The following is a 23,398-nucleotide window of genomic DNA, read 5'->3' as shown; positions in this document are numbered from 1 at the left end:
CTGAAAAGTCAAAACCCTAAAAAACTTATTTCACAGTTATTAAAATTCAGAATTGTGATCTTCAGGTAGGAAGTGACATCTTTGGAGGAAAAAGACATTTTATAAAGGCATTTAAAAAAGATATTTTATAAAAATCCTGGATTTTATTTTGCAAATAACAAGAAGCTATCCCAAGTGAAATTAACTTAGTTAAAATTACCAAATGGAAGAACTGAGAATCAATTCCAAGACTCCTAAGTTTTGCTTTTCTCTTGCAGCCTCACTGTATGTCACTTGTCAGATAATTTGAAATTAAACTATTACTTGAATGAAGTAATCTTAGTCATTCTACTTCAGTCTCTTAATACTTTATTTTGAATAGAAAGTTATAAATTAACAACTTGAGTAATTTTTAGCATATTAGAAACAGGCCTAATGGGAAGTTTCAGCAGTTTTTAAAAGTTGATTCCTACTGCTATTTTTCATTTATACAGCCTTCTTCCTTAATACCCTCAAGGCTGAGTTTAATGGCAAAATTCCATAACAGTCTGAGCAAGCACCACATTTTAATTACTGCAGCATGCATACCAATATTTCGCCATAGAAGCAGAGGCAGAATCCAGATGTTTCGTTTCATGTAGCTTCAGACAGCTGTCCACAAAAGATCTGGTTACACATATGTGTGTTTTTAATTCTGCTAGTTTATGCTGCACTGTCTTGAGTTTAAAGAAAATGAAAAAAAAATTGAGCATATAAAAGTACATATTTTGACTCCACATTTCAAAAAGTATATAGCAAAAGATTTTTAGAACAAAACAAAAAAAATGGAATTATTGGTTTTACTATTTTAAAAAAGAATATATTAATCACCTTAAATTCAAAATATAGTATATTTTAATGCTAAGAAAACATGTACTAAAAGATGCAAAAATGAATACATAAATTACACCTCATGTTTTAGATTATAAAATTTAGACCATTAAAGAAAACTGCTTGAAAACCAACCAGCATGACTTTAATGTGTGAGCACCATCTTGTGGTATAGTCCTTTAGGTACAGCTGTTGATTTTCCTCCAGAAACTAAATCCTTGAAAATTTACTCTCCATTAATGAAATTAAGTATACACATTTCCCTATTCTGCCTCTGTCTTGGAATAAAGTAAGGTAACAATGGGGAAGGGCAGGGTGTTTTATATATTTATAAATAGCATCTAAATATTATATTAATAACCATTTATAATATTAATAATGTAATAATCAGAGCACTCAAGAGATCAAAGTCTAATAACCTATAACTCTCCCACCTCTCCTCATACTCCCTCCCATCCCTCTCAAGAGTTTGTCTAGCATCTCAAATTTAAACTGAATGGTTTGAAATTGTCAGTGTTAATATATTATGTACCTAACTGCTAACCATGGACAACCAATAGTACTGTTGGAAATTGTTCTACTTAGACCATCCTCAATTGATCCTGACAGTTCTCCCTTCAATCAGGTTTCATTTAATTCTTGATTTTGGTTCTCATATCTTGAACTTTGAGTTTAATCTGTTCACTCTGGCATCCACTCTCAGGAAACTGGCTAGGACTTGAAATACTGGCACATTCTACTTTGGGTTGCCTCCAAAAGTACATCCTATTCTAGCTGACTTCTTAGGCCTGAGATCCAGCCAGTTAGCTGGCTCTGTTTTCTTTGTGGAAATCCAGATAGAAATAATTCTGATCATTCTGTTGTGGAATTTCGGAGAAATTCACTCCAGCTAATAGAAGGCACATATGTGGAAGTTAATGACAAAAGTGATACAGTGAAACTCAAATTAGAAATTAAAAGCATTCCACCTAAATACTACTGCTAAGGCCAAAGCCATGACTAAGTTCTCAAAGGAGGGTTGTGGGGCTAAATTCGCACGGGATGCTGGGCCTGCTTTTACACTGCTGGCTATAGTAACTGTCAAAACACAAAATTGAATCTTTCAGTGTTATTGATCGTGGAGACAATTTTGGTACTTTTCATTTCTGAAAAATCAAAGAATGAGCATATAATAATGACCTAGGACAAGGAAAGATATGGGTATGCCAGGTGAAGTAGAGTTTCTTCTTAGATGGAACTGCTGTGCTGATCAAAAACCCAACTGATAGTTTTTCCTTGGTTTTATCCCTAATGCTACTCTAGAAAGACAGAGAATAACAGGCATCTACTGATTCCAGAACCAAGTAATGAGAAGGCTGACACCACACACTTACAACTTTTGCGTCGATCCTTGCCTTAATTATCTCAACAGGCTGGCCTGTGTCAAAACTTGATTCCCCTCTAGTTCTATCTCCATTCTACTTCTTTCTATCTCCATTTCTATTAACTAAATATTTAATTAGGTCAAATCTCTACCTTTAAATCAGAACAAAGTTTCCCATTCACTCTTCACATTCAAATTTGCTCATAGAAAACTAAAACTAGAACAAGACATCAACAGTGAGGAAATAATCTTCTCTATATATTGGAAACACATGAGTAAATATTCCACAAAAATCCCCAAAACTGATCACTCCTGGCTTAGTTCAAGGACATTATCTATGATAATTCATTTGGAAAGCAAAGGGAATACAATAAGTCTCAAAATATTCTTGCCCCTACATGATGCCACATTTGAAAATTTATGCACTATTTACATTATGAGATAATCAAGACCTCTGAGTCCTATTCTCTCAAGTGAGACTTGTTCCTATGCAAATGCTGGGAGATTCTAGACGCTTAAGTTAAATTTCAGACAAGGATGGAGTCATTTAGAATTCTTGCTTCAGTACATTTGGTGAGGTCCAGAGATTTCTGAAAAAATTCATGCTTCTAGGGTACATCATTTACTCTCTACAGATGAAGAGATTAAATATTTACATATTCTTGGAACTGAATTAGGTGCTACCAAACAGAACTGTCCTTTGCTTTTCACTGTAGACAATGAGTCATGCTGTCTGAAATTATTCCCTAATGAATGGCAATTCATAACTATATAATTAGCCAGGTGTTTTTTTGAAGGATCAACATGTTCTCAGCAGTACCTTTATCTGTCATTAAAATTTGCTAATAGGTAATACTGCAGCTAGCATGTAAAAAAAGTTCTTAAGTTACTAAGTAGACTGGATAGAATGTCTTTCAGAGTTCTGCATGATAAATATCTTAGAACTTTAGAATGAAAAGACACATTTGAAAAGTTCTCTAGCCTGGTAGTCATTTGAACACTGTTAGTTGTATTATCATCATATGTTATGACTTAAATTAAGATAAAACAAATTATGTTATGACTTAAATTAATATAAAACAAATTATGTTCACCACCTAATCTTATAGTTAATTAATCATATACTCAAGGACTTAGGAACAGGATATTCTTTTTGATTTGTGGAAGAAAAACAAGTTACCTTTCCCTCTCTCCTATTCCTTTCCCAAATATTTGGTGTCCTTAGCATCAACAGCATGTTCCACACAGGAAATGACTAAGAGTTCTAGTTAAAAAAAAAGGGGCATTTCATTTTCATTTGGCCAACCAGTAGGTGAAGGAAATAGGAAAAATAAAAAGGGCCATATACTTTAAACCTTGGGCAGCAAAAAGAGTGTGGGTTGGGGAATTAGATATCTATATAATTTGGGGCAAGTTATTTAACCTTTTTCTGCCTCAAGTTCCCTATCTGCAAAATGAAGATGATAATATTAATAATGTACAGTTGCGAAGGCAAAAAAATGAGACAATTTATTTAGCACAGTGTCTGGCATATAGGTAGCCATTTTTTTTTAATTTAACACACATTTTACTACTGTATTGTCTATTCCAGAGAAAATTATGAGCTGTGATATCACCTAAGAAGAGTACAGATTTTTTTAAAAAATGAAAATCCTATAATTACTGCTACTTTAGAATAGTAGCTCTTTATTCTAAAAAGGAAGTGAATTTTGTGACATGTACCCAAAAGTTCAGAAAGGCCCAAAATGTTCAAAATTCAAGGATATTAAAGATAAGTGAAACTCAATAGTTATATGGTCATAAAATAACATTTAATCAATTATATGGAGATGTAATCATCTTCCACTTCAGCTGAATTACAATTGTAGTGTGTTCAGCTATAGAATAGGAGATATAGAAATGTATTGATGTATTAGCCATTCATCTTCTCTGCATATATTCCTAGCTGGAAATACGAAAATTCTATTCAAAGATACTTATTTTAGAGAAACGGGAAGATTAGAGCATAGCTCAGAATATCTCAGAACATATACACTTACTGGAAAATAATATTACTAGAAAATAATAATGAATCTGTAGAAGCAGAAGCCTACTGCCACCTACTGAAAATTTAGTGAACTATCTTTTGGGGAAGGTAACAAATGACACTTGTTTTGAAAAGCAGGGATTAAAACTATTTCTTGCCTTTTTGCTATGAAAGTGCAATAAATAAATACAGTCACACATTGCTTAACAATGGGGACACATTCTGAGAAATATGCCCTTAAGCACTTTCATGGATGTGTGACAATCACAGAGTGTACTTAAACAAATCCAGATGGGATGGGTCGGTGGCATGACACAGCCTCTTGATGCAATCAAATAGGAGGTGCAGGAGGCTGCTGCTAGCATAACATGACTTAGGCCTAATTGTGTAAAAATATTTTAATAGACATTTTTGATGTGAAAAGTTGTGGGAGTTGAATTTCAGAGGAATAATAATACTGATTCTACTTTGGGTACATAGGAGAAAGCTGCAGAGTGATACCAAGTGGTATAACTTCCTTCATATTGCCAGGAGTTTTGAGTATTCCAGAGTCACACCTATAGAATTACATTTGAGCACAACCTTACAAGGCAATGGGTAAATATGTGCTTGTGAAACAAAAAGAAATAAATCAATAAATTGGTACTTCTCAGGAGATTATTTGTATTTTGAATAAGAAAATTAGTTGCAATACAAAGCTATGTCTGATTTACAGAACATTTAACAACACTGCTCTCCAAGGTATAGCACGTTACACTTTCAGTCAACATGCATCTGCCCATCCTTGACCTTTCTAAATGCCCTAGGGGAGAGTGCAGTCATCAAGGAACCACAGAAAAGCAAATCAGTGATTCAAAAATGAAAGGGAATATAAAATATAACAGCCTTGTTCCTAAGAAAATCACAATTTATCTAAATCAAGTCATGCCATTTTTTAAATTGTAATTTTGATTTGCATGTATGCCTCATTTGTATAGATCTGAACAACTGTTTTAGGCTAGCATTTCAATAAGATAAGATGTAATATTTTTCTCAGTATGGAAAAAATATAACTTGAAGATTACATAGGTAGCAAATAGTTCCCAGAAAGATATATAGAAGATCCACATCAGGAACAGAAGCAAGACCAAGAAATTGATTTATTTAAAAGAAAAAGCCCCCTATATGGAAACAAAACAGCAAAGCATTACATAGGGGCAAAAATAACAGCTAACTTCATTGAGGGCTAGTTTTTCCAGGCAATATTCTACACACTATATGTGTATTATATCCCACTGAATCCTCTACAGTAATCTTATGAGGTAGCTACTGACTTTATTCATAAATAAGAAGATATTTCTATTTGTGAGTAAATATTATAAATCTAACAAATCTTAAGATTTTGAAATTGTAAAACCTTACAATTTTATATACCAAATATATTTTACATGTCTCACAAACAGGAAAATATTTGAGAAAGAAGACATAACTCACATTGACTATAAAGATATCAGGAGCTATGCAGGACTTAAACCACACTGAGCATTATCTTTGTAATGAAACACCATCCCCATGCTTCATCTCTACCTCTCCACAAAGTCTTCCTGCCAAAATCATTTTACTTAAAAAATTTAAAGGTAGAATCCCAACTCGAGTTTTCTTGCTAGTGGGATGCTGATGACCACATTGCTTTACACTGTTCCTTCATTTAGGAAGAAACTAAAGGGTTCAAAATTTGGAATGCTCAGATGAGTAAAATGATATCATCTAATGCTAAATCATAACAAGAACAATAAGCTTACCTGTATGTGTGCAACCGTTTTCCCAAAAGCTTTTCGTTGTTTAACATAGTTCCTGGTTTCTTCAAACATAAATTCACAGGCTGAAATTGCCAAGTCAGCAATTAACAGCCTTTCCTATAACCCCAAAATTAAGTCTTAAACATTACTGTAATTACACAAATGACTTTCAGACAATTTCAATTCTAATAAATCCTATAAACAATCTGCTAAAGATTAACTTATTTCTTAACTCTTTATAAGAAAAGGCTCCCACAGAGATTTGAGATTATTTTGATGTATCTTAAAAATAATTTTCCAAAGCTCTAGAGCAAATCCTTTCTTTTATGAATGACTGGCTTTATTTTATATACACACACATATATATATATACATATTTATATACTTATACACATACATATAAACATACATATATATATATATATATATGTACACATATATACATACACGTGTATGTAATTTATTTAAGTTTTCTCTTTACTCACATGAGTAAAGGAATTCCATAGTTGACTTTTATTTTTTGATCCCTGGGCACTGTATAACTTAATTTATCCATGGAAATCAACATTTTAAAGTGCATAGCATAAATTCTATCTATTAGTACAAGCAACTTTAACCAGCTTAATTCATCATGCTAATGATTTTCATATTCTATTTAAGTGCTAGTATCCCTACCTCTTTTTCCCTAATTACAAATTTAGCCCATGCCATGCAGTCAACAGGCAAAGGTATCCCCTTAAGCTGACATGTGAGACTCAATGATCACTAGGCAGCCACATTCCCAAAACACAGATATGGATACTTACTCTATGTGACAAAACTCTTCTGTCTGAACTTAACACATTTTCCCTTTGATTCCAGTTATTTAAAAACTGCCAAATGTATTCAGTGACATTTCCTTACAAAGAACTAAGTTCTTTTTTTTTTTTCCTCAAAGAGATAACTTGTAGTTAAGGAGTGGAAATCATTTCAAGAAGGCATCACAGAACTAAATACCTAATTTCCCTATTCACTTTATAAGCTTCAGTTAGATATTTTTGAGTTCAGTTATTTATTTATCTCGATTACATGTAACATTCATGCTCTCTTTTATAACTTTATATGCAAATGACTGTTTTTCCACAAGTTCTACACACATTAATTTAGATAGTTCTATATTATTCTACTCCAGTCCAATATCTAATCAATAGATGGACTCTTCAAACATTTCTGACCTGTGGAAGCTCTTGCATGAGATAGTAGAAGCCTTTATTCTCTTCTCCAAGTAAGGCACTAGATGGCAATCGGACATCTTCAAAAAACAGTTCTGCAGTATCCTAAAAGACCATACAATTGACTGGTGAATGAGGTCATTTATGTTTCATTATAACCCAGTGAAGAGACTTATTATTTCCATTCAAGGAAAACAAAACAAAAAAAGAACCAAATTAGAAGCCATGTAGGAGTGGTTAGTGAACATAAGTAGTAAGGGGTAAAACAAGGATTTCAAATCCAGGTCCTTCTAATTCTAAAACTATGGTTTTCCCACTGCAATGCCCTGTCATTCAAGCTCTAATACTGTCCAGCTTTCTAGGAACTGCGAAGTGGAAATTTCTAATACTTATTAAGCAAAACATTTTCTTTGGTAGTGTATAGAAAAATATTTTCTGTTCTTCATAATTTTCTTCAGTAATTTTCATATAGATGGTTTATTAAAGCATGCAGTTAATTTTTCCATTTCCTTTTTTTTTTAAAATAAATCTGGGGACTGAATCCAGGGTTTTGTGCATGCCCACTGAGCTATACTCCCAGTCCTTTTTTTCTTCGTTTTTTAAATTTTGAGACAGGGTATTATCAAGTTGCCCAGGTTGGCCTCAAACTCGTAATCCTGCCTCAGCCTTCTGAGCAACTAGGATTACAGGCATGTGCCACCATGTTCAGCTCTAATTTTGCCATTTCTAAATCAGATTTTCAAAATATCCTAATTCATTCCCACTGCTGAATACTAGAAAGAGATATAGTGGCATTACTGAAAATGAATCTCCACTACCATTTTTGAAAAACATTTTAGAAATTCAGATAGGCAGTTGTGATTGTACCACATGTAATTCTCTATATATCTTATTTTCAATGATAATAACCTCAGTTATTATCTGAATAAAATTTATACCATGACTTACCTGGGCTTTTAATCCCATTTTATGTAGCTTCTGTCCTTTAATAAATCCTTTCATTCCATTTTCTACCAGAAAAAGGCTAATGCCATGGGCGGGAGAGCGAGCTTCACGATTTGTGATTGCGACTACAATCACAACATCACTTAGCCAGCCGTTAGTGATGAATACCTGTAAAAACCCAAGTACACTACAACACTCTGCAATATTGAGGTCCATGTTCCAGTTATGATTGAGGGAGAGCACATTCAAGAAGACTAGAACAAGCAGAACATACTTCATACCTCTCTCTACATATCAATACATTCAGGGTTGATTATTCATACCTGAGGTTGTTAAAGAGCAGAGGAAAAATCATGCAATGCCTCAAAGAATGAAGCATATGCATTTTCTTTTTTTTAATATTTATTTTTTAGTTTGAAGTGGACACAATATCTTTATTTTATATTTATGTGGTGCTGAGGATCAAACCCAGTGCTTCAGGCATGCTAGGGGAGTACTCCATCACGGAGCCCCTGCATTTTCTTCATATTATAAATATTAACAACAATTTGAAGAGATTGTGTTTTTAATAATAAACCAAATTGTCTATTAAAATGATACACTGAATTTCAGAGGGAAGCCACCCATTAGAAAAGGAAATCTGCTCTAACTGGCATTACACTATTAAATATCTATACTCCCAGATTTATCACTTCTTGAAAAAGCCTAATTTTTATGTTTTTTAATAGATAGACTACTTTTTAAAAAATAGCCTAAAGAAGGAAGAGATAATAATTAAGGAAAAAAAATAACTAAATATTCAAAGATATTGATTCAGAAAACAAAATATAACCAGGGAAAATATTAATAATTATCTCCTCATTCTACATCTTTCCTGGATCATCTCAACCACTTTCTTCACTTTAGTCATTCACTACATGCTAATGAAGCCAAATCTTTATTTAAAACATATTTATTGATAGGATCTAGACCTTTATACCTATCTGCTTTTGGACAGTTCCACCTGGAGACTCCTGGGTAGAACACATGCCTTCCTATTCCAAATTCCTATCCAATCTTGAATGCCAACCTGTTTCCCTATCTCAATGAATGTTTCAATAAATCATGCTATCATCTTGCTTCACATTTAACTTGACACCCGGTTCTTTTTTCTTTTTCTTTATTTTAAGTTGTAGATGGGCACAATATCTTTATTTCATTTGCTTTCAAGTGGTGTTAAGGATTGAACCCAGTGCCTCACACCAGCTGGGCAAATGCTTTACCACTAAGCTACAACCTCAGCCCCTCAGAATCCAATTCTTTCTAATCCGTTTTAAAACTTTAAAAATCTATTCCCCTCCTTTCACTTCTATTATCATTACCTTCTTTCTGGTTCTTATCATTTCTTGCACAAGTTGCTACAATCGAACCCTCTGTAGTTCTATAATCCATCATAAAACCAAAGGGATCTTTCTAAAGGGCAACCTAATCCTATCACCTTCACACTTAAGAACTTTTGTATAGCTCCTAAGATGCTACAGAATAAATTCAGCTAGGATGAATTCTACTCATCTTGGACTGAGTTCAGGCATCATATCTTTCAAAAAGTCTTCTAAATTCCCCAGCTTAGCTAAGTGCTCCAGTAGCACCATCAATTTACCCAGCATCTTAGTGTTTATCAGACTTACTCAAATGATCTGCTTTTATTTCTCTCTTCAAAGTATTAGGGGCATAGAATGGTGATGTTTATTCTTATCAATTAATGTCCATGGCTTTATAAGATCTGTGCTCTAAAATGCATAGTGCTGATGTATTCAAATAATGGGAAATGAGAAAATTATATTGTTGTAAACGAAGGCAGTCGTGGTGTGATTGTTGTGACACAAAAATAAAAGACACTCATCCCTCCCTACTAGGATGCCTGGCCATTTCTTATTAATATGTCTATCCTCAGCTAGTAGTTTTTGGCATATAAGAGGCCTTCAGAGATGTTCTTTGAATATATTTTGAAACATACATTCTCCAAAAGGATTCTATAAATGATGGGAAAACTGTTGTTTTCAACAATGTAGCTCCATCACTTCCTTATTACTATCCAAGTTCTCCAAATTTTCCTATCTTTCTACAATAATAGTAACCATTTGATGTAGTTGACATAGTTGAGTAATTTTTTGTTTCAAATCCAGGAGTTGAAAACTAAATATTCTAAAAATAAACAATGGAATAGAAAAAAAGGAACAGTTCATAGGGCAGAAACTATTCACTTGTATACTCTGATCTCAGATTGGTAAAATCAAGTAAAGTTTCCAAAAGTTATTTTTGGAAGTAATTTCAGAAGAGGATGAATAGATTCTGAACCATTTGTACAGTCACCTAACCTCATATGAGTATTTGCATCATGACTCATTCCCTTCCTAAGAAAGTTGTAAGATAATTCTTGTTGGTGGCCTTTTTTATTTATTTCCTAATTATGAAAATCAAAAATTCAAAAAGGACTGGCATTATTTGTAATGAGAGATGTAATTTTTTAATCAAATGCTAATAGTATAATATAGCTCATTGTAGATGCTATATAGATAGGATGTAGTTATAAAGAAAGAAAAAATCTTCAGAGTCCATAATATAAGTACCATTAGGAATTTCCTTTCTCATCTCTTTTCTTATTATTAAAATTATTCTATATCTGCATTCTGTTTATTCACTTAATGTTAACATAACAATAATATATACTTAAAAAACAGTGTTGTCATTTTAGTGACTGCATATTAGTTCTAATGTACTGTATGTGCTTACTCATTTCTTCACTTTTACTTGTTTTGTACCTTTTTACTATTCCTAATGCAGTTTTTGAAACAGTCAGTGGTATCTTTCCTAAGTAGTTCCCACAGAAGACTGTAACTAAGCAGACTGGGCCTGCTTAGAAATCCAGTCATAACAAAATATGGTTCCCATTCTACTTTTGACTAAATACCCCACTTTTCTTTCAAAACAGCTTTCTGTATGCAGGGTATTAACTGATTATATATTGAAATTATCACCTGTTTCTTATCCTTAGGATGAATAATTTAGACTAAATCTCTTAAAGTATATTTGAATAAATCAGTGATTCTTAACATTCTATAAAAAGAAAATTTCCTAGGATACAAAACATACTGTATCCAATTTTTAGAGATTCATAATGTACATCAGCATATCAAAGAGAAGTTATGCACACTTTCCAAATTTATTTAATAGCACAGATATTATTTTTCTGCATAGTAATTATAAAACTTGATTATGGAATGTTACTTAGAACTCGGTTGCTCAAAATTTGGTCTGCAGTCTGATGTTGGTTCACAATTGTTACCAGTCTCTGATAATATAAGTACAGAAATTGAGATCATTTAGAAACTTTTAGGAATTTGACAGTGCTATGATTATATTTGACTTTGTAAATATAAAGGTATCAGCCTGGGCTGGAGATATATAGCTCATTGGAGTTCAGTGGCAGAATGCCTGCCCTGCAAGTGTGAAGTCAGAGGTTTGATTCCCAGTACTACAAAAAAAAAAAAAAAAAAAAAAGGAAAAATGTATTAGACTAAAACTAACTGGAAATAAAAAAAAAAATTAGTGAAGAAAATAGGGCTGGGGACATAACTCAGTATCAGAGGACATACTTAGCATGTATGAAGCCCTGAAACCCCCAGCACCAGTTGTAAAAATAACACAGAAAAACTCACCTTCAACAGACCCTGGAACATATTTTCAACAAGACTTCTTAAAACAGTGTAGAAAATGAATATTTTTTCTTCACTTAATACTCAGTCAACAAAAAATATATACTAAGTATATACCAGACATAATTCTAGGTATCATTTTCCCTGAACGATATTAGGTTCTAAGAGATATGTTTGCTCTTGAACCATCTGTGATCCGGTTTAGAGGAGCTCTCTAAATCTGTACATAGGATTGAAAAGGATTCTATGATCTGGTATCTTTCAAACTCTTTTTGATATTTATCAGAAAGCTTTTTCCCCAGTCTTTCATAAAGTTCAGCTATTGTCTGTCCCATGTTGGGGTAATATAAACCTAACTTTCCCACTTTTCTCTTTTTTGAGAAGAGCTGTTTGGAAGCTAAAACCACCTTTGAGGTATTTTTAAGAACATATGCAGCATAGAACACAGATGGGTTACCATAGATCTTGTGTCATGTAAATAACTTGTAAATTTCTCTCCACCTCACAAATACTTAAGTAAACAATTCCTAAGTGAATCCTTACATAATAACATCATTACCCATGGCATGACTCTGGAAAGAAGGGTCAGAGAAGTCCCTCTTTACACACCTTGCTTCCATTGAGAATCCAATCACTTCCATCCTTTTTGGCATTTGTTCTTACTCCTTGTAAGTCACTGTAATTGAAAGAAAAGATAAAAAAATTCATCAGTTGGTAAAAAAGAAATTAGACAAATGCTATTATATAAGTATATATACAATGTGATCATTCAAACTGGATATGCCATTATAAAAATCTTAATGTAAGAAATGTTCACACAATTGAACTAAAAAAATCATGTCTAATATATTATATTCTAGTCATTCTATGAATGAATGTATGATTAAGATTAAATAACCTTGGGCTGGAGATGTGGCTCAGTAGTAGAGCACTTGCCTAGCATATCAACCCCTGGGTTTGATTCCCAGCACAGCAAAAAAACAAAAATTAAATAAATTAGCCAGACTTCATAGAATACATAAAAGCCCAACAATGCTCAAAACCACAAATTGGCTCACTCTTGAAATTCTGTTATCACAATATATTTTACCTACCTTTACATACTTTGGTTCCTTCCTCTACTTCTTCTCATCAAGAATTTAGCTATTAAAAATACTATTTCTCACCAGATGTGCTGGCACACTCCTGTAATCCTAGCTATTTGGAACCCTGAGGCAGAAGGATCACAATATAGCGAGATTCTGTTTTAAAATTAAAAAATAGCTGAGGTTGTACTTCAGTGGTAAAGTGCTGACCTAGCATATATAAGACCCGGTATTCAATACCCAAAAACAAATACTGCCAAAAAAAAAAAAAAAAGACTACATCTAAAATGCTGTTTTTTGTAACAAACTTGCTCTAAAAGTAGAATTTTTTAAAAATCTAAACAGTATTTTAATTAAAATATAAAGAAATATAGAAAGTATTCCAAAGAAAATTTATTTAACAAATGAATTTATCTCCTGAACATTTTAAAAATACATCCTTGCAATTATTTTTCCATAGATTTAGATACACCTATAAATGTACATATGTAAAACTGGAACCATACATAATAATATCCAATGTTTTTTTATCTACATAGAATATCATCATGTGAATTTACCATGATTTTTAACTAACAATCCTCTATTGTTAGAAATTTAGGTTTCAAAAACCTACAGTGATTAGCATTATAAATAAATAGTCCACATATATTGTGAAATTTTTCTGATTCTTCTTCTATGTGGTCTTTATATTTTTATACTCCAGGACACATTTTCTTTTTTATAACTCTTTATTTGGATGAATAATGACCCCTAAAATATCAGGTTGTAATCCCTAAAATCTATAAATGTGGCTTTATATGGAAAAGTATAACTTAAGGATGTTGAGATGGGAAGATTATAGTGAATTATCTGGATGACCTGTAAATGTAATCACAAATGTCCTTAGGAGAGAAAGACTAAGAGAGGAAGATTCCATAAACAGAAAAGGAGAAAGCAATGTGGTCACAAAGGCAATAAGCCAAGGAACACCAGGAGCCACCAGGAGATAGAAACACAAGGAGTAAATTCTTCTCTCTGCCCTCTGGAAGATGCTTGGCTCTCCTGATAACTAATTTGGGGCCCAATGATACTGATTTTGGATTTTGGGCCTTCCAAATTGTTTAAAGAATCCATTTCTGTTGTTTAAGTCATAAACTTTGGTGGTAGTTTGCTACAGAAGCCACAGGAAACTAAGGTATTCTCTTTGAGTATTTACCTTAAATTTTAGTTATTAAAGTAAAGACTTTTCTGCTGGGCTACTGTAATACCAGCTACTCAGGAGGCAGAGGCAGGAGGATTGCAAGTTTGAGGCCAGCATGGGCAATTTTTTTAGCAACATCATGTCTCAAAATAAAAAATAAAAAGGGCTGGGGTTGTAGCTCAGTAGCAAGAAAAAAGTACATGTTCAGTACAGACACAATTTTTTTCTTTTTTTGAGTATTTCTGATTTGAGGTCATTTGAATTCATGGTTGCAGAACTGACAAATATGGAGAGCCAAACATACTAAGAAAATGTTTGTTATTAGGGCACTGCTTCCAAGAATTTAAAACCAAAAGAAGGTTGACTTACCTTCCAGCACCAGGCTCTGTCATTGCTATGGCACCAATACATTTGCCTGCCGTCATCTGGGGGATGAAGTGCTCAATCTGTTCTTTTGAGCCATAGTTGGCAATATAAGGCATGACGATATCTGAATGAAGACTAAAACCTGGCCCTGTACAATTTGAATATGCTCTTAAAAAGAAAAAAAAGTATTAAAAACATAAGATAGTTATTTTGTTCTACTCTTAGTGTCTTTAATTTTCAATTAAAAATGACTATTGGAACAATAAAGTATTAAAGATCTTGATTGTGTGGTAGGTTGTGTGCAAACAGCCTGTTTCCTCATAAACCTATGACCTTCCTGAATGTTGTTTTTACTCTTCTTTTTATTGTTGGTTCTAAAATAGTAACACTGTTCTAACAGCTCAATAAATAATTATTTAAAGAATTAAGAAATAAATTACTGATCATCTACAATTGTATAACCCTAACACATCAACTATTTTTATTACGGAAAATTATCTTTGGATATATCCTAATGTAGATGTAGTCCCTATGAATTTTTTACTTTGCTGTTTTCTTCTTAAAGTATATGACATAACAAAAATCCTCTTTTTAACTTAGTTTTTTTTATTATAATCTTAAAAAGCTGCGAAATATTCCAAATTATTTATGTCCCATGATTTTCTTATTCATTATCTCACTGTTACAGATTTAAATTGCTTCAAAATTTTGGCGATTATGATCTAACATGATAATGATTTCTGAACATAGCTTCTATTTTTTCCTATTAAATTATTTTTCAGATAAATTCCCCCAAATGCCATTCTAAATCAGAGTGAACAAATTTTTACTTTTTATACATATATTTACCATTTTAATCCCCTTATAATGTCACCAGTAGTATATGAATATGCCACTTTTACCACTGTCAACACTATGTGATAAGAATTCTCATTTTCATAAATTTTTTTAATATATATAATGGTACCTCCAGGTTAACTTAATTTACTTTTGGTTGGTAGTAAGGATGAACTTTTTCTACTTAAAAAAGCCTAATTGGGGCTGGGGTTGTAGCTCAGTGGCAGAGCACTTGCTTTGCATGTGTGAGGCACTGGGTTCAGTCTTTAGCACCACATAAAAATAAACAAGTCCATCTACAACTACAAAAACAAACAAAAAACAAAAAACAAAACAAAAAAAAACCGAACTCATTTTTTTATAAAGATGTTCCTTCAAATCTTTTGTCCATTTTAACTGAAACCTTTGTTCTTATATATTAGACTTCTAGTGTATTTGATAATAATTTTCCATTCTGCTGTTCTCTTTAAAATATCTTTTTAAAAGGAAAAAATAACCATATGAGCCAACCAGAAATTAACTCTTTAACTTTCAACAGTACCTATTTCAACAACATAAAAGAGGATTTTCTGATTTCCCACATTTAAGAAATGCACAGGAGCCAGGTACAGTAGCACATGCCTATAATTCCAGCAGTTTGGGAGGCTGAGGCAGGAGGATGAGTTCAAAGCCAGCCTCAGCAACTTAGTGAGGCACTTAGCCACTCAGTGAGACCCTGTCTCTAAATAAAATATAAAATAGGGCTGGGAATGTGGCTTAGCAGTTGAGTGCCCCTGAGTTCAATCCCTGCTACCAGCTCCATCCACCCATCCCCAAAAAAGAAATGCACAATAGTATAAGTGCCATAATCTTTCACATTTTACACTGAATTTTCAATCTTCCCAGAAGATCAGAAAGCATTTTTTATTATCATTTGAAAAAAATGAACATTCAAAACATGACTCAACTTCAAATGTCTCCATACTTACTGCTCTTCCCAAACAATAGCTGTGGAGTACAAGTCACCACCAATACCACCATGCTGCTCTGCAATATTGACTCCAAGCAGCCCTTGTTTTCCAGCCTTTTCCCAGAGTTCCCTAGGCACTTCTCCAGCTTTCTCCCATCTGCAATTAAATATTTAAAAATCAGATAGATTTCTTTCAAATTATTTAAATGGCCACACTTTGAATAATTTTGTGCAGGAATGCATCCTTGGTTTAAGGTTAACTATGCACACTGGTCATACCCTTCTATTTGTAACTGGACTCTACTTAATCATTTCTCCTTCTTTTTCTTTTCCTTTCTTCTTCATATTTGGCACTTTCTGCCTTCTTTCTTCACTATTTATTCGACCTATAAAATACACCCACTGAAATTCATGAGTACAGTTTTGCTGGTTGGTGCTGGCAGCATGCAAGCTTAGTTATGCCATATAGTCATGGGAATCTGCCTAACCTGTCTTGTAAAGACAATTCTCTGCATCTTTCCTGAATTTATAGCATATGAAAGCTGACATGAGGAAACCACCTCATTACATTTAAATTGGAATGACAGGAAAGCAGAAGCACCTTACAGCATAGATCTATCTGTCAAATGAATTTCTGAGAAGACTGTGCCATCTCCTCCCTTACCCCCACCCAACTGGGGGGCCTCAAGCTTGCTAAAGGCCCATCCCTAGCTTTTCTTCTTTAAAAATGGAAATAGCATAGTAAGGAAACCATGGATAGTCAGAAATAGTGAAAAAAATGTGAAAATATTTTTGTTTTTTTTTAAGTGGTAGATTCAGTTAGTAAGATATGGGTTATTTGAGTACTCCACTCAAAATCTGCCAACTCTATTATCTTTATTTCAAGGCATTCTCAACAATAGTTGTGAAACAAAATTGAAAAGCAGCAAAGAAGCCAGGCACAGTGGTGCATACCTGTAATTCTCAAGAGGCTGAGGCAGTAGGATCATAAATTTAATGTCACCCTCAGCAACGACTTAGCAAGATCTTGTTTGGAAATTAAAAATAGTACTGAGGCTCAGTGGTAAAGTGCCATTGGGTTCAATCCCTGGTACAAAAAAAAAAAAAAAAAAAGAAAGAAAGAAAGAAAAAGAAAAAAGAAGACTCTCCTAGAATTAAGTATGTTTTATTTCTTTTATCTTCAAAAAGCTGATTGCTTTTCACCAGACCAGTCACAGCTTCTGAGTTTAGCTAATTTTGGTCATTATAACCAAGAAAGTATTAATATAAAACCTGGGTATGGTGGCACATGTCTGTAATTCCAGTGACTGGAGAGAGTAGGGCAGGAGAATTGCAAGGTCAAAGCCAGCCTGAGCAACTCAGCAAGATCCTATCTCAAAAAAAGTTTCAAAGAGGGCTGGAAATGTAGCTCAGAGGTAGTGGCTGATCAGCTACGAAGATTTGTACTCCACTGGCCTTTTGAGCTTTCCTTTAATTCATTCATAAAACAGAAAAAGAAAGAATATGAAATGGACTAGCAGTTTGCTGCTATTTAACCATAGTTTTCAAAAAATACTTTTCTTGAGTAAATTTCAAATTTTTTAATATTCTCACTATTGAACTGTACGTTATACATTTAAAAATTCATTTAAGACTGGGGATATAGCTCCCATGGTAGAACTCTTGTCTAGAATATATGAGGCCCTCATATAGAATATATGAGGCCCCAGTACAACAGGAAAAAAAATGTAGCTCATTGGCAGAGCACTTACCCAGCATGGGCAAGGCTCTGGGCTCTATCTTAAGCACTGTGGGGAAGAAAAATAAATAAATTAAGATAACCAGGTATGATGGCACATTCATGTAGTCCCAGATTCTCAGGAGGGTGAGAAGTGAGGATCACTTGATTCCATGATTCAGGAGACTAGCCTAGGCAACACAGTGAGACCTATCTTAAAAACAAAACAAAACAAAACAAAAAAAGCGCAAATCATTTAAAAAGTTATAAACTTAAGAATCCTAGGATATTACAGGATTATGGTGAAGAACAATAAAAATGTTAGTAAAGCACTGACATTATTTTTTCTGCACAATATACAACATTCTAGGAAATAGTTATTTTCATATTTGGCGCTTTTATATAACATTGAAACATGAAGGTAGGTGAGCTTACTCTGAATGATGAGGAACCACTTCTTCTTGAAAAAACTTCCTTACACTTTCCCGGAAAATGTCGTGCTCTGAAGAAAAGATTCTTCTAATTCCTACATCTGTTAATTTTTTAGCAGAAGGAGATTCCAAACGTTTCTCCCCTCCAGAATGAGAACATCTTTAAAAAAATGCATTAAGAAAAAGTAAATGAATTGTTACTCTTCATAGCCAAATTAATGCTACTGAACAACATAGCTTTCCTAGAGACACTTTAAAGCATCACCACTTTTCATAGGATGTCCCCTACCTCACTGGAATTAAGAAGCAATTTATCATTAGTCAACTCAGTCTCCACTTCCAAATTTCTAAAGAGGATAACACCTGGTACTCACTGCAGGTAAAATATAGTGTTATCACAAGATACATAGATTAAATAATGTAAAATGCAAACAGTACAATAAAATAATACCGTTTTCACACCATATGCAATGTTTAAAATAATGCAAACCCTCCAAAATTAGTATTTTATCCAGAATCCCATCATTTTAAATGGCTGGTACATAAGATATAAACTGTGTTGATGTTATTACCACAATGCAGAAACAAACCAAATGTATATTAAATGCCCACCAGTCTCTGCAAGGATTTGTATGGGATTATTCAAGAACTTCAGGAACTAATCCTTCCCCTCTCTTCCAACCCCATCCCACCCAACCCCACCCACCAAACTTAAAATGAGACTGCTCTTTACAGTTCCTTTAGTTCAATCTTCTTTAAGGTTTTTTCCCCTCTGGAAGAAATTTTGAAAATCTGTGAATTCCTTTGAACATTTTCCAGCTCACATATAAAAAACTTGTATCATATACTCAAATATTATCCAAACATGTTTTTGTTTCCTATTAAATTTCCTTAGTGGGACTCTGCTTTTTAAATTTTTTAAAGTATTTGTCTAGAAAAGAACTATTTCTTGTGATAAGTAGACTTAAAGTTTTTTTTAAAAGAGCTTTTAACTAGACATTAAAATATGACTAAGGCCTTCCTAATTATCATCTTTAAGAGTTACAGTAAATCAGCTTAATATACTATTATTAATCAGTCTTGCTTGTTAACATTTAGGTTATTTCAATCTGGATGGTGGTGTAATCTAGGAACAGCAAGAAGGCCAAGTGTGGCTACAGTGGAATGAGTGGAAAATATTTATATAAAGGCAGAGACAAAAGGAAACCAGAACATGAAAGGTCCTTACAGACCACTGTCATGTTGCACTGAGTAAACTAAAATTTACTTTATCCCTCCAGTTGAAATGATTGGTTCCAATTTCTTGCCACTAAAAATAAAACTATAAGTATATATGTGTCCATATAGATTATCCATAGTTGGTATTCTTCTTCTAGGGAAAAAATAAGCCAGCTCATGTCACAAAAGAAGAAATACCTCTAGAAGAGGGTCTGGAGGAGCTCTCGGAGGAGGGAGTGGGGCTGGACCCAAGGCCAGTGTTGAAGGAAAAGAATTTCAGCAAGTGTCAGTAGAGGGATAAAGACTTATTTAGGAAAGGAAAGAAAACACATTCAAGGGAGAATATGTGCTACCTTAAGAGCGAGAGACCTGTTTTCAGGTTCCCAGGTCTTCTTTTAAAGGAAACTTGATGAGGGATGGGTTAGGAAATGTATGTGAGGGTGACATCAGTCTGACAGGCTGATGTGGTCTCCATTATCTGACCCATAGATAATATTGGAAAGTCTCCTAAATGATAGATTTATTAAAATGTCCTATCTGTCTTTATGTAAACTATTTATTGGTAGACTAATGAACAATGCACAAGGTAATTTTCATAAATGGGTGAATTTACAGTAACTTTAGGATTTATGATTTCCCAGAAACTTGAGGGAAAAAGGCCTTGAAGTGAGACTGGCTTGGAGAGTGACAGGCTGGGAAAGGTATGAAGAAACTTAAAATTATTTTCTTAATTTAGTAAATATTATACATTTTCTTTCTACATATTCTTTTTCTTCTTTCCTGCCTTATTAAAACACTGAATCATTTGTAAATAATAGTAAAGACAACTTATTTTCAAGTTCAATTGGATCTTAATTTTTTATATCCTATATTATGTTAAGGAAATCTTTTCCAAGTAAAATACACTAGGACACATGAAAGCAAAAGAAATGCCAAGAAAAAAATAAAGATGTTAAGGTCAGCCCAGGTGGTCAAGAGAGACTACATAGTGGGAAGAAATCAAAACACTTAGCAGCAAGTTTATCCTTTACCAAATAAATTGGCCTTTTCTCCCCTATTGAAAATAGGAGCAAGAGGCTTTACCATTCACAACCCTCCACAAAACTTGGGAGACTGGTTGGTTGGTGAGCAAAACAGGTTATTCAAAGCCGGCTCTCAAGAAGATAGAAGAGATCTTTTTCTTTCTTAAATCTTCATTTTCATTTTTTTTTTTACTATTTTTTTATTAGTTGTTCAAAACATTACATTTTCAGGGACACAAGGGCCTTGAAACTTTTATAAAAGGAAGCACAGTAGACAAAGGGCAAGGAATATACATATGTAGAAAAGCAGCTCTCAGGAGGTTGCTTTCGATTTCAAAGAGGCTCTGTTTTACTAGGGCCATAAACTACTAACCTTCCAGACTGGGCTCTGTAAATTCCGCCTCATTTACATTTTCGAAAGCAAATAATCTCCATCAGCGCACCCCTCAACAACTGAAAGCTGGTTATAAATACACAATCTTAGGCCTAACTTCAGACCTATGGAATCAGAATGAGTATTTTAACAAGATCCCCAAGTGATTTATATGCACATATAAGTTTAAGAAGTCTGTTACACTAAAACTATAGTCTGATGAATGAAAGAGTGTCTCAAGTCTTTCCTTTTCTAATATCCCCTTCGTAAGGATAGACTTTCTTCCCATACTTCAACTAAAATAGCGAACTGATCTTTGGGGTCCTATAATTTTAAGAGCATAAATAAGGCCTGATACCACAACTTTCAGGGTTACTCTAGTATGATATTCTGGGGTTGAACTTAGAAAAGTATGTGTATGCTAAAGTGGCCAATTCGGTGAGGCCTCCTGAACCTCCCCAAGAGTAAGCATTAAGTCTTGCAGCTGAGTGCCTTACTTCAAAACAATGTAGTAATTAGACCATTTACCTGCCCTCTCACCCTAATTAAATAATGAATCCTATGTGCTTCCAGTTTGTTTATCCAATGAATGGTTTTTATGCATCAGACGGTGTCCGAAACGTTTTATCTTATTATAAAATACCACCTTAATAGTCACTGAGCCACTTAGAAGCTCCTTCAATAATCCCTCTGTATTTAATTAGTTGATGGATTGCTAATAAATCTAAAGCTGATTCTTTGTCTGATGGGGAGCTCGCCAGGTCATTTGTATTGGATTATTGGCCCTGGCCACTTTTTTCCGCCGCGTCGCGGCGGGCTGAGCGCTGGTCCCAAGTTAGCTATCAGGTGGCTGTCACACGCTGCAGTCCTAACTAGGCCAAAGGTCGCAGCGCGGTTGCGGGAGCATCCGAACTGCATTTTCCAGCTCCGGGTCCCGCCGAGGCCGTGGCACCAGCCGGGCGAGATACGGCTCCGGAACGCGCATTTGGCGAAATCTTCTCCGGCTCGGCGGAGGGGGCGGCCCCGCTCTGAGAGCCAGGGACCAGGCCCATCCGCTCGTCCCAGGCTCGCGGCGGCCCGGCCCGGGGATGCCATCCCCTCCAAGACCCCGGGAAGGGCGGCGTGGCCCCCGCCCCGCACCCCTGCAGCTCTCACCTTACGGCGGGCGACGGGCGCGGCGCGCAGCAGCGGCCCAGGACGCGCAGGGACCCGAGGAGGAGGCGCGAGGCCATGGCGAGACAGCTAGGGGCGGACGACAGGGGCGACGGACGCGGCTCGGCGGTTCCTCTGCTCCGTCGGCAGGGAGGGCGTGACAGGACTGCGGGTGGGCGGACTCTCCGCGGGACCCGCCAACTGCACGTTTCCAGTGAGCTCCACAACGCCTCACTGGCGCTCCGATTAAGGCTGGGCGCGCGCACTTCCGGAGCCGCCAGCCGCAACGAGCTGCCCTTGGGGTACTGCCCTGTCCCTGGGCTCTCCCGGGCCTCGAGCACCCATTCCCGGCCTTGGGTGGCTGGAGGATCCAGAACCGATGGGCTGGGAGAACCCGATGGAAAAAGGAGTCTCCAAAAGCCCCCAACACAGAACTGCAAAAATGTACATGAAATGTACTTCGTAATAGTGGAAGTTAATTTGCTTCACATAGACAACTATTTAAACACTGTTTTCAAAGAATCGAGCTGTTATTACTTTTTTCTTACAAAAATTAATGGCTAATTCGTGGGGAAAATGAAAATAGATTCAATATGCAAATAAAAATTCAACTTTAATTCGATTCTCCAGTAGGTTTTTTGTTTGCTTTTCTGTTTCTGGATATGAACCCAGGGATGCCCTACCACTGAGCTACATCCCCAGCCCTTTTTGTTTCTAATTTTTAGACAGGATCAATTTCTAATTTTGCCCAGCTGGCCTTGAACTTGATATGCTTCTGCCTACGCATCCTAAGTAGTGGGTTTATAAGCATGGAACACCATGCCTGAGTTTCCAGTAGTTCTTGATTTGAATTCATATTTTGCCATTTCCTTTCTACTCAAGTCATCAATACTGTTAAATAATTCATGTTGCATCTCAGTGATGACAAGTTATTGAGAAGTGTGTGTGTGTGTGTATGTGTGTGTGTGTGTGTAATAGGAAGTATCTGAAGGTTTTTTGTTTTGTTTTTTAGTTGTAGTTGGACACAATACCTTTATTATATTTACTTTTATGTGGTGCTGAGGATTGAACCTAGTGCCTTGCATGTGCTAGGAGAGCGTTGTTTTGCTGAACCACAACCCCAACCCCAAGGTGTCGATAAAGAATGTGCAGAGTGATTTCTAAGGTAGTGAAGCAGAACATTGAGGCCCTTTTTAAG

General features: G+C 34.9%; 1 protein-coding gene across 1 annotated transcript in view; it reads right to left on the bottom strand.

Annotated features, from left to right (window-relative positions):
* The window catches only part of Acadl (acyl-CoA dehydrogenase long chain), a 31,859-nt gene extending 9,503 nt beyond the window's left edge, over positions 1-22,356 (bottom strand). The window contains exons 1-9 of the mRNA XM_046462895.2: positions 22,204-22,356; positions 18,440-18,595; positions 16,307-16,444; positions 14,505-14,669; positions 12,477-12,543; positions 8,176-8,340; positions 7,231-7,332; positions 6,020-6,133; positions 568-695 (exon numbers count right to left, since the gene is read on the bottom strand). Of these exons, the coding sequence (XP_046318851.1) occupies positions 568-695; positions 6,020-6,133; positions 7,231-7,332; positions 8,176-8,340; positions 12,477-12,543; positions 14,505-14,669; positions 16,307-16,444; positions 18,440-18,595; positions 22,204-22,280 (1,112 nt within the window). The 5' untranslated portion in view covers positions 22,281-22,356. The remainder of the gene's footprint in view (positions 1-567; positions 696-6,019; positions 6,134-7,230; positions 7,333-8,175; positions 8,341-12,476; positions 12,544-14,504; positions 14,670-16,306; positions 16,445-18,439; positions 18,596-22,203) is intronic.
* Between the last annotated feature and the right edge of the window lie 1,042 nt (positions 22,357-23,398).

Source organism: Marmota monax, unplaced genomic scaffold (genome assembly GCF_021218885.2).
Source record: "Marmota monax isolate L192 unplaced genomic scaffold, Marmota_monax_Labrador192_F-V1.1 WCK01_AAM20220418_F8-fsc00136, whole genome shotgun sequence".
NCBI lineage: Eukaryota > Metazoa > Chordata > Mammalia > Rodentia > Sciuridae > Marmota > Marmota monax.
The sequence above is the reverse complement of the archived record's forward strand: the minus strand, read 5'-3'. Positions and strand labels throughout refer to the sequence as shown.